Source organism: Triticum dicoccoides, chromosome 3B (assembly GCF_002162155.2).
Source record: "Triticum dicoccoides isolate Atlit2015 ecotype Zavitan chromosome 3B, WEW_v2.0, whole genome shotgun sequence".
Classification (NCBI taxonomy): domain Eukaryota; kingdom Viridiplantae; phylum Streptophyta; class Magnoliopsida; order Poales; family Poaceae; genus Triticum; species Triticum dicoccoides.
The window spans coordinates 266,652,425-266,666,255 of record NC_041385.1 but is presented as its reverse complement, the minus strand read 5'-3'; the positions used below and the strand labels follow the sequence as shown (position 1 = coordinate 266,666,255).

Here is a 13,831-nt window from a genome sequence, read left to right as displayed (position 1 = left end):
GATTCCTCCCATGTCAGTCTACCCCGATCTCTCTTGACATTATCAGCAAGCTTTAGCCGTCCGCTATGCACTGGCGCTTCTGGAGGCCTGTGTTGAATATGCCCAAACCATCTCAGACGATGTTGGACAAGCTTCTCTTCAGTCGATGCTACCCCAACTCTATCTCGTATATCATCATTATGGACTAGGTCCTTCCTTGTGTGGCCACACATCCATCTCAACATGCGCATCTCCGCCACACCTAACTGTTGAACATGTCGCCTTTTAGTCGGCCAACACTTAGCGCCATACAACATTGTGGGTCAAACCGCCGTCCTATAGAACTTGACTTTTAGCTTTTGTGGCTCTCTCTTGTCACAGAGAATGCTAGAAGCTTGGTGCCACTTAATCCATCCGGCTTTGATTCGATGGTTCACATCTTCATTGATATCCCCATCCTTCTGTAACATTGACCCCAAATATTGAAAGTTGTCCTTCTGAGGCACCACCTGCCCATCCAGGCTAACCTCCTCCTCTTGCCTAGTAGTACTGAAACCGCACCTCATGTACTCGGTTTTAGTTCTACTAAGTTTAAAACCTTTCGATTCCAAGGTTTATCTCCATAGCTCCAACTTCCTATTGACCCCCATCCGACTATCAGCGACTAGCACCACATCATCCGCAAAGAGCATACACCATGGGATATCTCCTTGTATATCCCTTGTGACCTCATCCATCACCAAAGCAAAAAGATAAGGGCTCAAAGCTGACCCCTGGTGCAGTCCTATTTTAATCGGGAAGTCATCAGTGTCGCCATCACTTGTTCGAACACTTGTCACAACATTATCGTACATGTCCTTGATGAGGGCAATGTACTTTGCTGTGACTTTGTATTTCTCCAAGGCCCACCACATGACATTCCGCGGTATCTTATCGTAGGCCTTCTTCAAGTCAATGAACACCATATGCGGGTCCTTCTTTTGCTCCCTATATCTCTCCATGAGTTGTCGTACCAAGACAATGGCTTCCATGGTCGACCTCCCAGGCATGAAACCAAACTGATTTTCGACCGGCGAATTTGTTGAAGTTCCATAAAATAAGTTGTTCCTTAAAATGGCCAAAAATAACTTAGAGTCATTTACAGGATAGTGTAGTCCAACCATAGATAAAGAACATCCCGTTGTATGTTTCTTTCATATATCTTTTTGGTTTTATTTCTAGCCGAATCTACATAGTTTGCATTTCGGCCCCTGGTACTTACAATACATTTCCAACTATTTGAGGCTTCATTTCTTTAGAACATTATTGCTCTGTATTACATGTTACCTGCTACTCTAGATGCTGACCTCATCTGATTAGTTAGTCTAGTTAATACGTTACCTTGGTAAACTTGTGAAAATTGAAACTGATTGAAATGCATTCTTGTTAGGTAAGGAGAAGGAGTTCTATTACTTTTATGACCAGTGCTTTGAGGGCAAGGAGGGCAAGTATGTATCCCATCTCAAAAAAATTCAAACCTTTTTTTTTCATTTTATATTTGGTTAGGTTTACTGATTTTTGAATCATGATCCGTATTGGCAGGTATGTTTACAAGGTCTGTCCATACAAGAAAGCTTCACAGGTTGAAGGACACAGTTCCACTAACCTGGGGTGTGTTTCCCGCACTCCTTTAAGATTTAGTTTTTTTTGTTATTCCCTACTGTAATCCATTGATTAAACTTCATATTTAGTTTGGTCCACTACCACTAACATATTGATATGTTGTGGAAATTCTCACATTCATATTCACTATGGGAAAACACTGAGTAATGCTATTTAGAAAAATGCATTGTGTAGATTATTAACTGTGTTTTAGAGAGCATGAGCTGAGATCTTGTTCATTCTTCATCATTACCGTGATTACATTTTTTCAGCACAATAGCTTGCGAAATAAACGTAGAATCTTGAAAGGTTGAGCTATAACCTGGCTGTTAATCTTGTAAACTGGATGAAGTTCTAGGGTTGATACTTGCACGTGAACAAGTAATGGTCGAAGTTACAATTCACTACATAGGCAACCCGGATAGCTTTCTTACTATGTAGGTTTGTGTATATAAGCAACTTTTTCATGTGTTATATTACGTTACCATGTTTTCAAACGACTAATTCCCCGTTTCGAAAAAAAACCCGACTAATTCCATTCATGTTCTCTTAGGGATGCAATTTTAGGAATAGATTAGGGGAGCACAATTTTGTTTTCAATGTGCTGTGTCTATCAGCATTGCTCTGCTTTACTGCCATTTTATCTTTGAACATGGACCATTTTCTAGACAGTCCTGGCTGGTTTAGCTACCAACTAGCTTAGAGCTACTTGAAAGTTACTTGGAAGAAAATTATAGTTTCTATTTTCTCTTGTGTATGACGTTCACAAGCCTAAACATCCTATTCTGTGCATGGAAGCACACAAACATGCATTTGCACTACGTTATCATTCCTAGTGCAGTTAGTTATCTTGTGCCGTAAATAAAAATGGAAACTCTCTGTTGGTCAGGCGCTGGGACAAATTTGAAGAATCCTACAGGATGATGCACTTTTCAAATGGAGACAAATGCTGGAATGGCCCTGACCGAAGCCTAAAGGTACTTGCTATTATTCAGGGTTGCATTCTCCTTAAGCACAGCTCTTTCCATTTGCATGTCTTAAAATATAACTGTGCGGCTTAACTTTTATGCAGGTCAGGCTTAGATGTGGGCTGAGCAACGAGCTTAACGGTGTTGATGAGCCCAGCAGATGCGAGTGCGTAGTTTTTTTTGTCATGATACACCTTTGATCTTTTTACCAAAATGCACATTATATCATGTTAATTATTTCTATGTCTGTTCCGATGACGCAGGTATGTCGCTGTGCTGTCAACTCCTGCAATGTGTGTTGAAGAGAAGCTGAAGGTTCTTTCTTGTCCCTATCACGAATGTGTTTTCTTTCTTTGCATTGAGGTTGGGAGCTAATAGAGTTTTGCTTTATATATATAACAATCTATAACAGGAGCTGCAACAGAAACTCGACGCTGCGTCTTCAAACCTGTCCAGCCACGACGAGCTCTAAACTGTCACGAGGAAACAATGACTCCACTATTACAACCATAACCACAAGAAAGAAAGGCTACCGAGGTACATGTTGGATAGATAGAAAAGCCTGGAGCTGTGCGCCAAAGTAGCGTTAGTCTGGTTAGGGAAAATTTTGAGCAAAATGGTCGGATGGTTGAAATTTTCACATCATCCTGATTTTAGTAGCTGCAAGTGGATATCTTTTTCTTTTAGTTCCTTTGACGGACGTTTCCTCAAATTGTTTATCTAGGTCATCTGAAAGAGACTAAGCCTTCTGTTTGTAACTTATCAGTTATGCACAGCGTCTCTGAGCCAACACATCATCTTGAGATTGATGAAGTTGTCACAGACGTTGCCGTAGTCGATGAGAACATCTTCTCCCACTAAACACGCATCGCTGAAAGACCTATAAATCTTGAAAAATGCGAGCACAAATGTCAAATGTTAGGCTTGAAACCTGGTGGGCGGAGGATACTACTATCCTCAGTGGCGGAGACCTAGCGCAATTGGCGCTATAGCCCTAGGCGTAATAACAATATCCTGTGCAATACGTTCTTATACAATGTAAAAACTACTGGAGTGTACTCCCTCCGTCCGGAAATACTTGTCAGTCATCAAAATGGATAAAAGAGGATGTATCTAGATGTATCTAGATGTATTTTAATTATGTATACATCTTTTTTTATCCATTTTGATGACAAGTATTTTCAGACGGAGGGAGTATCACTTAAACTAGCTTAGCTCTAGACGTAATCCGATTCTAGCTTCGTCCATGATTGTCCTCCTAACCATTCAAACTAAGGTTGGTTCGCCTCTTACAGTCTAGTTTTAGATGGCGCATTTGGGTGTAGTTGAAAGATCAACAAGACACTTCGATAACATAAGCTACCCTGAATTAATCACTTCAATAGGTCAATTTATATTCTAAAAAAAGAGGTCGATTTACATTAAAAAAGACGAAAAAAGTCAACTTACATTTATGACATACTACAAACCACTCGCATGACTTATATAGCTGGACAAAAAGGAAATGCCCTCTAACAACTGGACTTTCAAGATGATTAGAGTCAACACAATTTTTCCATACCAACATTCTTTTAATTGTATAGGTCACAAGTACAAACCAAAGAACTCGCGCACAAATCATAACCTCATAACAATTACAATCATATAAACATTTCAAAGCACACTTGCCTACCTGCTTTGCAGGTATTGCAATATCTTTGCCTTTTGTTGTCCTTTAGAGTTTTGGACCTTACGAAATGATTTACGTTATGATTTATGTTTTATGTTTTTACCACGGAAAAGAAAAAAATTGATTTATGTGTTTGTTTTGTCCTATGAGGTATCGGCTGTGTTCTTGGGCACATTTTTGTACCAGGTTGAGATTTTGTGTGATCACCCTCAATCTGTACTGCAGTGCGGATCCAGCCCAATAGGCCGGGGTGTACCAATACTAAAATTGTTCATAAATTTCCCTTTAATATTATTTAACTATTTTGCTATGATATAAGGCTATTGGAAAAATCCCAGAACTCGTGTGGACCGACTGGATTTGATCTACCGCTGGTTGTGATCGATGAGCAACAACGTCGGTTGCTCATGATCTAGTATATTTCTTGAACCCATCTTTTTAATAATAATAATAATATAGATATTTTTAAATTCTTTTACAAAACTCCTCGTAAAACAGAGACGTTGGCTAAATTTAGGCTTCCTGAAATGGGAAGTATGATGCATACGATGCTAGTATATAATAATAATACTATATCGGTAGTGATAGTATCATAGTCTAGTATATTTCTTTGCCGAGGGAGTATTTTAGATAAACCCTCTTTTTTGCATCGATTCTCTTTCTTCATTCAATTGTATGTCACCTTGACAAAAATGCTTACTTGACATACATGATACTTATTATAATACTACCTTCATCCCGAATTACTTTTCACATAAATGGATGTATATAGTCGGTTTTTTAGTTCTAGATACATCCATTTTTGTGATAAGTAATTCGAAGCGGAGGAAGTTTGCGGTCTTGGATCTTCCGACCAGAAAATTGGTACAATGCGCTGAAACGAGTTAATTACGGAAAAGCATCACATTTGCAGCCAGATTTGCAGAAAACCACCTACCCACTTGCAAAAGTCACCATGTTAGTAAACTTTTTGTAAAAAGCACCGATAGGGTGATTTGGCTTGTTTAATCACTTTCTGATAAGTTGGACTGGAATGTAAGAAGCTGGCTTGGCAAAGAATTGACACACACACACCTCTGAATCTAAAAAAGAAAAAGCAATCAACCCCCTCCCCTCGCTGTGGGTGTGGACAACTGCCAGCGAAAGTACTCGCACGTTGGCGGCGGATCTGCCGCCTGCATGTCCAGCCCCTCACTCGGCTCCGACGCCCCGGCGTCTTCGGTGAAGAGGTGTCGCGCGGTGAGATGGACCTTGTCAGCGTGGAGCGGAGGAGGCTGCCCATGAAGAGAACCTCCATGGTGGCGGTCGGGTCAGCGGTGTGGAGTACGGGCGGAGGAGCAGCATCGGCCCGTGCACTGCCATGAGGTTGGTGCTGGTGGTGGTCCAGGCCATGAGCGTCGTAGTGGCCCAGGCCACTAGCGCCGAGGAGGCGCTGGTGGAGAGGCATCCTGCCGGAGAACGCCCCCGTGGCCGTGAGTAAGGAGGCACTCCCCCTGCAACTGCCTCCTCATCATCCTTGGCTTTGTCCCTCCTCATCGTGGATCCAGGGGAGCAGATGAGATATCCGCCACGTTCTGCCACCATTCACCTGGATCCACGATGTGGCGCGCGCTCGAGTAGGACCAGGTGGCTGGCAGTGAGTGGGCTAGGCAAGGGCGAGGTGCACGCGTCTCCCTCGATGATGGCAGTAGTCTCTGGCGACCCGGGGGGTGTATCCGATGGTGGAGGAGCAGCACCGGCCGGACAACAGCGTGCTGGCGGTCAGGGGCATCGGGGATTTGGACTGCTAGCGGTTGTCCATGCCGGGAGGGGGGTTTGACTGCGTTTTTTTAGATCTAGGTGTAAGTGCATCTAGTGCCCCTTTGTGATTTTGGTGTATTGAAGACTTATAGGTTAAGGGACTGATGCATTTGTGAGTGTACACAGGTCTATAAGTCTATGAGGAGTTTGATATTTACAGAGAAAATCGACCCCTAAAAATGAATTCTTCGTCTGAAGACTTTGGATATCTGAAGACTTTCTGAAGACTTTGAAAGTGAAGAAATTGGTGTGACCTTGAAGACTTGGTATTCATTCGAGGAATATGAAGCGTGAAGACTTTTGTTTTCGTAGTTTCATTTTCTATTTCTTGAGTCATAGGAAACACCGTACTGTTAAAGGGGGTCGAGAAAATACTAAGGAAAAATTTCCATGTGATGCTCAACTCAAAATCCTACACCTACCAATCCCTTCGAGTGAAGCCATTGGAAATCTCATACAGTTCAGTCATATTCTTCAGTGACAGAGACGAAGTTCTTCTGGTCTCTGAGGAATTTGTTCTGACTGAGGAGTTAGGAATTCACCAGTGTGAATTGCCTACACAGTGAGGAACATGATAGCCCTGAGGATTTTGATAGTCAAAATTTCGACCGTTGCTGTGCTATGCGCCAGCGGTTCCAAAATATCACCCACCTAACGGTCATATCAGACAAGGGCATTTATGTCTTATCATGTCGGGCTGCTCCCTAGGCTATAAATAGCCGCCCCCTTCAACCACTAGTTGGTTGGCTGCTTCAAGAGAAACTGACACTTGTCAATTGAGAGCATCCCATCCTCCGAGGACTTTGAGCGAAAATCATCAAGTGAGGAAAATCCAAACCCAACACCTACAAACCCAAAGTGATTGAGCATCACTGAAGAGATTGATCCTGCGTGGATCCGACGTTTGTTTCCTTTGAAGACTGTGCTTCTTCCATACGGTTAGGCATCAAGGTCTAGATCATCCAGGAGGAATTGTGGATCACCGAGTGACCAAGTTTGTGAAGGTTCGGAAGTCACCTGAAGACTTACCACGAGTGATTGGGCGAGATCTGTGTGACCTTAGCTCAAGGAGAATACGGTGAGGACCGTGTGGCCGGGACCGGGTGTCCTCGAGTTTAAATACTCAGCCGCTCCAACCAGATGTACAACTGAGATAGCAGTTGGAACTGGTCTACCAAATCATTGTCTTCACCAAGCCTCCTGGTTCTATTTCCTCAACTCTTTCATTTCCTCATGTCTGTTGTTGTGTGCCTGTTCATATCTGTTTGAAGACTTTGACTGAAGACTTTCTCAATTTCCTCAGTTCAATTTCTTTAGTATGCCCGTCTTCTTTCTTGTGTTATCCTGTGTTTACGCTTTCTGTACTCTGTGTTTGTCTTCATCTCGCCATGATGACTATGCTTGTATTCTGTTATGTTTACTTCTGAGTACTTATTCCGCTGCTAGTAGTTCTTCATTTAGGAATTTCCTCACCAGCAAATTCCTCAGTAAAGAATTCATAAAAATCGCCTATTCACCCCCCCTCTAGTCGATATAACGCACTTTCAATTGGTATCTGAGCAAGGTACTCCCTTGTTCTGTGTGATTTTGGTTTAAGCGCTTGGAGTTTTAGTTATGTCGACCGCGGGTATGATCAAGGTCTCTGCTGGGTGTCCTACCTTCGATGGAACGGACTACCCCTACTGGAAGAACAAGATGCGAATGCATCTTGAGGCAATTGACAACGATCTCTGGTATGTTGTGGAAAATGGTGTTCCCACAGTCTCACCCTCCCTGAACGCTACTGATGTGAAGAGATTCAAGCAACTCGATTCTCAAGTGAAGAATATCATATGTGGTCATCTGAGCAAAGGACAGTATGGAAGAGTGAGTGCTTTGGAAACTGCTAAGCTTATCTGGGATAGGCTGTCCAAAGTAAACGAAGGAGTCTCAACTCAACGTGACTCTCGTGTTAACGTTCTTCGCAATCTCTTCAACCGCTTCAGAAGACTCGACAATGAAAATGTTCAGCAAACCTTCGATCGCCTCACTGACATCTCAAATGAGCTTCAAGCGCTTGGTGCCACTGACATCACCGATCATGAGGTGGTGAAGAAATTGCTGAGATCGCTAGATTCCTCATTTGACACTCTGGCGCTGATGATTCAAGAGCGTGCTGACTACAAGTCACTTGATCCTGCTGATATCCTCGAGAGGCTAAACACTCATGAATTCCAGCTTGCTGAGAAGAGAGATCTCTACGGTTCGACCTATGGCAGATCACGTGCTTTGAAGGCCAAGGCAGTCTTTGAGTCTGAGGATGAAGACTCTGCTAGCAGCCTTGGTGACCCTGAAGAACTGAGCCAGGAACTTGCACTGCTCGTGAAGAAATTTTAGAAGTTCTCAAGACGTGGTCGCTTTGGAAAACCCTCAAGGAGCAATGATTCCTCATCTAGTGACTACAAGAAGAGGCTATGCCACAAATGCAAGAAACCTGATCACTACATCCAAGATTGTCCTCGGTGGGATAAGGAATCAAAGAAGAAGAAATACAAGGATTACAGTTCTGATGACGCAAAGAATAAGAAGAAATCTTCAAAGTCTTCATCATCAAAATCCTCGAGGTCTTCATCTCACAAGAAGAGCAGCTCCAAGAAGGCTCGGGCATTCATTGGCAAGGAAATGGACTCTGAGGCTGAATCTGAGGAACATGAGGACGAGGAGGCATCTGAGGAGTCAGAGTCTGGTGGCGCGAGCCTAGCTCTCGCTACCGCATTTGTCAGCAAGTCTATCTTCAACTCTGAAGAAAACGACTCCACCAACAAGATGATGAAGGCAATGATGACTACGCTCCCACCTATTGCTTCATGGCAAAGGGTGCCAAGGTAACTAAATATGCCTTCTCTGACTCAAGTGAGGATGAATCTGATGAAAATCTCAAACCCAGCTACTCTAGACTTTCTAAAATTATTGTGAAACAACAAAAGGCTTTTGAAAAAGTTCAAAACATGCTAGACAAAAGTGATGATATGTTGGGTGAAGAAATGGATCGCACTAAAACCTTGACTGAAAATCTTCAGAGACTTCAGTCCAGGTTTGACAATCTTCAAGGTCATCATAACACTCTCTTATCTGATCACGAGAAGCTTTCTTATGAATTTCTTCAAAGAAAGCAAGATCTTGAAAAGCTAAGAGTGGATTATGAAGATCTTCAAAAGGAGCGCGATTCATTACTGGCTCAGCAAATCAGCGCTACACAGGAAGAATTTGTTCCTCCATGTCTGAAGTGCATTGAACGTGAAACTGCAAATTCTTCACCTGAATGTTCAAATGCTTCTAATGCTACAAATTCTTCATATGTCTCAACTGTCACTAATTCCTCATCCGAGGACAATGCAAGTATCACTGATGATGCAGGGCTGAAGGAATTGTACATGACAGTCATGTACAAAAGCCTCAAAGGGCATCAGACTCTTTGTGATGTGCTCAAAAAGCAGATCCTCAACAGAAACCCTAGGAAAGAGGGTATTGCCTTTGAGAGGAAACTCAATGCTGATGGAACATATTGGAAGCCTGAGCAGTACCCCAAAACCTCATGGGTTGCTGCAAAGGGACCTCCAGTTGATCCATCCAACTTATCTGGCTTTACATGTGAATCTCCTCATTCTTCTGATGAGTCATTTGACTCCCAACTATAAACTGTTCAAAAATCAGAATGGTGAAGTATTTGCTAGATATGTTGGCACTAATTGCAGAAACGGTTCCCCTATGAAGAAAAGCTGGGTTCCCAAAAGTTGCCTTGAAATTCTTCAGGTGAATGTCCTCATGACACCACCTGTGAAGAATAGGAACTCCAGACTTCATATGGACCAAATTCTTCATATGGATCCAAGTCCTCATACGGACCAAATTCCTCACATGGATCAAATTCCTCAAAAGGATCAAAGTCCTCATATGATCATCATCGTGCTAACCCTTCTGTTTCGCAGGGTAAAGCTAACGGCTATGAATATATGCATTATTCTTCAAATCATTATGTTCATAAGTCCTCGAAGAATTTCTGCTTATTCATATGCTTACCCTAACCCATTTTATGTGAAACGAAGTGGACTAATCTCTTATGCAGGTCAGGTCTCCAGTCGTGCTCAAAACGACTAAAGAATTTGCTGGAGACCTGAACAGTGCCTGATAGGACGCAGGATAATCATGATGAAATGAACCTTCATTTCACACGTCCTCCTACTGATTATCTGTTTACATTGCTTGATGAAATTGACCTGATGATACTGATGTCATATTCTTCACTAATGAAGTATATGAGTTTGTAAGTTGCACTAATTCATCTCAAGGATGATCAACCCAAAGCAAATGAGTGGGTCCTCGATAGTGGATGTACAAATCACATGACTGGTGACAAGAATCTCTTGATGGATGCTCCCTTATCACCGTCACATCTGAAGCATATCATCTTCGCTGACAAAGGCAAAAGTCAGGTATTGGGTCTAGTCTTCGAAGGCTTTAGGAGAGGAGACTTGTACATTGTTGATTTCTCTATAGGACCACAACCTGCCGTGTGCTTACTTGCAAAAGCTTCAGAAGGCTGGCTATGGCATCGACGACTTGGTCATGCTGGCATGAGGAATTTGCACACGCTCGCGAAGAAGAAGCATGTCATTGGCATTGAGAATGTCAAATTCCTCAAGGATCATTTGTGCGGAGCCTGTGAAGCTGGAAAGATGACAAAAGCCAAGCATCGAGTGAAGACTATCATGACTACCACTCGACCATTTGAATTGCTTCACATGGGTCTCTTCGGTCCTAATCATTATTCTATTGTGACAAATGATGCATCTCTATATGGCTTTGTTATTGTTGATGATTATTCTCGTTACACATGGATACACATTGTTACTTACAAACATGAAGTGCAGGAAGTCTTCAAACGATTTTCCTCGAGGGCTTCAACCAACTTTAGTGTGAAGATCAAGCACATCAGAAGTGATGGAACTGAGTTCAAGAATTCTGGTCTTGATGACTATCTTGATGAACTTGGTATTACTCATGAGTTATCTGCTCCTTATACTCCTCAACAGAATGGCGTCGTGGAGCGCAAGAACAGAACCCTCGCTGAAATGGCTCGCACTATGCTTGATGAATACAAGACACCTCGTCGGTTCTGAATTGATGCAATTGATACCGCTTGCCACATCATCAACAGAGTATATCTTCACAAATTCTTCAAGAAGACTGCCTATGAACTCCTCACTAACAAGAAACCCAATGTAAGTTATTTCAAAGTCTTCGGTGCTAAATGTTGGATTAGAGATCCTCATCACAATTCTAAGTTTGCACCGAAAGCACATGATGGTTTCATGCTTGGTTACGGAAAGGACTCGCACACCTACAGAGTCTTCAACACCGTTCTTCACAAGGTTGTTGAAACTGTAGATGTGCGGTTCGATGAAACTAATGGCTCGCAAAGAGAGCACCTACCTTTTGTGATAGATGAACCAGCACCTGAGGATTCTATCAAGTTCAAGGCCACCGAGGATGTCATTCCTACTGAAGAATCTGCTGAAGAATTCATTCCCGAACGTGAAGAACGTCGAGCTGGCGCACCTGAAGAAAATGGTGCTGAGGAAAATGCTCCTGAAGAAAATGCGGATCAAATTCCTCGAAGACAACCTGCTCATCCTCTTATTGCAAATGAAGTGCAAATCGAGAAGATCATCGATGACATTGAAGCACCAGGTCCTCTCACACGCTCAAAAGCTTCACACTTATCTAACTTTTGTGGGCACTTCGCTTTTGTCTCTATTACAGAGCCCACTAAGGTAGATGAAGCATTTCTGGAGCCTGAGTGGATTCAAGCTATGCAAGAAGAATTACATCAGTTCGAGCTCAACAACGTCTGGGAGCTGGTCAAACGTCCAGATCCTCGCAAGCACAACATTATTGGCACAAAGTGGATCTACCGCAACAAGCAAGATGAAAATGGCCTTGTGGTGAGGAATAAGGCACGGCTTGTAGCTCAAGGCTACACACAGACTGAAGGCATTGACTTTGATGTGCATTCCTCAATGGTAAGATTGAGGAAGAAGTATATGTTGCTCAACCCCCAGGTTTTGAAGATCCAAAGAATCCTGATAAAGTCTTCAAGCTCAACAAGGCCCTGTATGGCCTCAAGCAAGCCCCTCGGGTGTGGTATGATACCTTGAAGGAATTCTTCGTGAAGAATGGCTTCAAACCCGGTCCACTCAACCGTACTCTTTTCACTAAGTCTTATGATGGTGAATTGTTTGTGTGCCAAATATATGTTGATGATATCATTTTCGGCTGTACTGACCAACGATATAGTGATGAATTTGCCTATATGATGAGTGAAGAATATCAAATGTCTATGATGGGAGAGTTGAAATTCTTCTTAGGTCTTCAAATTCGTCAACAGCGCAATGGAATATTCATATCTCAGGAGAAATACGTCAAGGACGTATTGAGGAAATTCGGCATGCAAGATTGGAAAAGGGTCAAAATTCCAATGCCCACAAATGGCCATCTATGCACTAATGAAAATGGTAAAGACTTCGATCAAAAGGTATACCACTCTATGATTGGCTCTTTATTGTACCCATGTGCATCTAGGCCAGATATTATGCTTAGTGTTTGCATGTGTGCCCGATTTCAAGCTACACCGAAGGAATCACACCATAAGGCTGTGAAGCATATTCTTCGATACTTAGCTCACACACCCACACTTGGATTATGGTATCCCAAGGGCTCCACTTTTGATCTCATTGGATATTCAGACTCTGAATATGTTGGCGATCGCGTGGACCGCAAGTCAACATCCGGTACATGCCATTTCCTCAGACGATCTTTGGTATGTTGGTCCTCGAAGAAACAGAACTACGCATCTCTCTCCACTGCAGAAGCTGAGTACATTGCTGCTGGATCGTGCTGTGCTCAACTACTATGGATGAAGCAAACAAGGACTATGGCGTCAACGTGAAGAATGTGCCTCTCTACTGTGACAATGAGAGTGCCATCAAGATTTCTCACAACCCAGTTCAGCACTCGAAGACCAAGCACATCCAAATTCGTCATCATTTTCTTCGTGATCATGTGTTGAAGGGTGACATCTCCATTGACCACGTCAGCACTGAAGATCAATTGGCCGATATCTTCACAAAGCCCTTGGATGACAAGAGATTTAGCAAGTTGCGATGTGAGCTAAATATCCTAGAGTCTTCGAATGCTCTCTGAAATGGACACACATCCTAACACTTATGCTGACTTGATGACTTAGATGCGCAACACACGAAGTAATGTTTTTCTTCAGTCAATGAAGACTAACCCTCTAAGTGTGAAGAAATTAATGAAGAAATTGATTCTCAGAGCCCTACGACAATTGTACGCGGTGTCTGAAATCAGCTTTCTTATACGGTGGGTTACGCCACCAACCAAAGTTGAAAATCTTCAATTTGAGTTTTTCTTCGTTTTTGAAATTCCTCAGTTTTTCAAATTCTTCAACTTTGCATTGTCTTCACTCTTCACGGTGTTGTTCTTCATTCGAATATATATATATATATATATATATATATATAGGGCTGGACAGAATATTATTCTGTTACTCCGGCGCCCTATAGAGACGTCCCATCCCCATCTCACCTTCTGCTGGCTCCCGGCGCAGCTCGGCCCCCACCTTCTCCCCGCTCCTGCTGCCGGCGCCGGCCGCCCCCACCTCCTCCCCGGCTCCCGGCGCCGCCCACCCCCACCTTCCCCCGGTTCCTGGCGC

The 13,831-nt window shown here is 42.9% G+C and overlaps 2 protein-coding genes across 2 annotated transcripts in view; both read left to right on the top strand.

Moving 5' to 3' along the window:
• LOC119275865 (glucosidase 2 subunit beta-like) overlaps positions 1–3,408 on the top strand; it is an 8,594-nt gene extending 5,186 nt beyond the window's left edge. The window contains exons 11-16 of the mRNA XM_037556790.1: positions 1,409–1,466; positions 1,561–1,629; positions 2,510–2,597; positions 2,693–2,754; positions 2,852–2,903; positions 3,001–3,408. Of these exons, the coding sequence (XP_037412687.1) occupies positions 1,409–1,466; positions 1,561–1,629; positions 2,510–2,597; positions 2,693–2,754; positions 2,852–2,903; positions 3,001–3,060 (389 nt within the window). The 3' untranslated portion in view covers positions 3,061–3,408. The remainder of the gene's footprint in view (positions 1–1,408; positions 1,467–1,560; positions 1,630–2,509; positions 2,598–2,692; positions 2,755–2,851; positions 2,904–3,000) is intronic.
• Positions 3,409–5,975: 2,567 nt separating this feature from the next.
• LOC119279520 overlaps positions 5,976–13,831 on the top strand; it is a 13,994-nt gene continuing 6,138 nt past the window's right edge. Inside the window, exon 1 of the mRNA XM_037560738.1 lies at positions 5,976–6,017. Within this exon, the coding sequence (XP_037416635.1) occupies positions 5,976–6,017 (42 nt within the window). The remainder of the gene's footprint in view (positions 6,018–13,831) is intronic.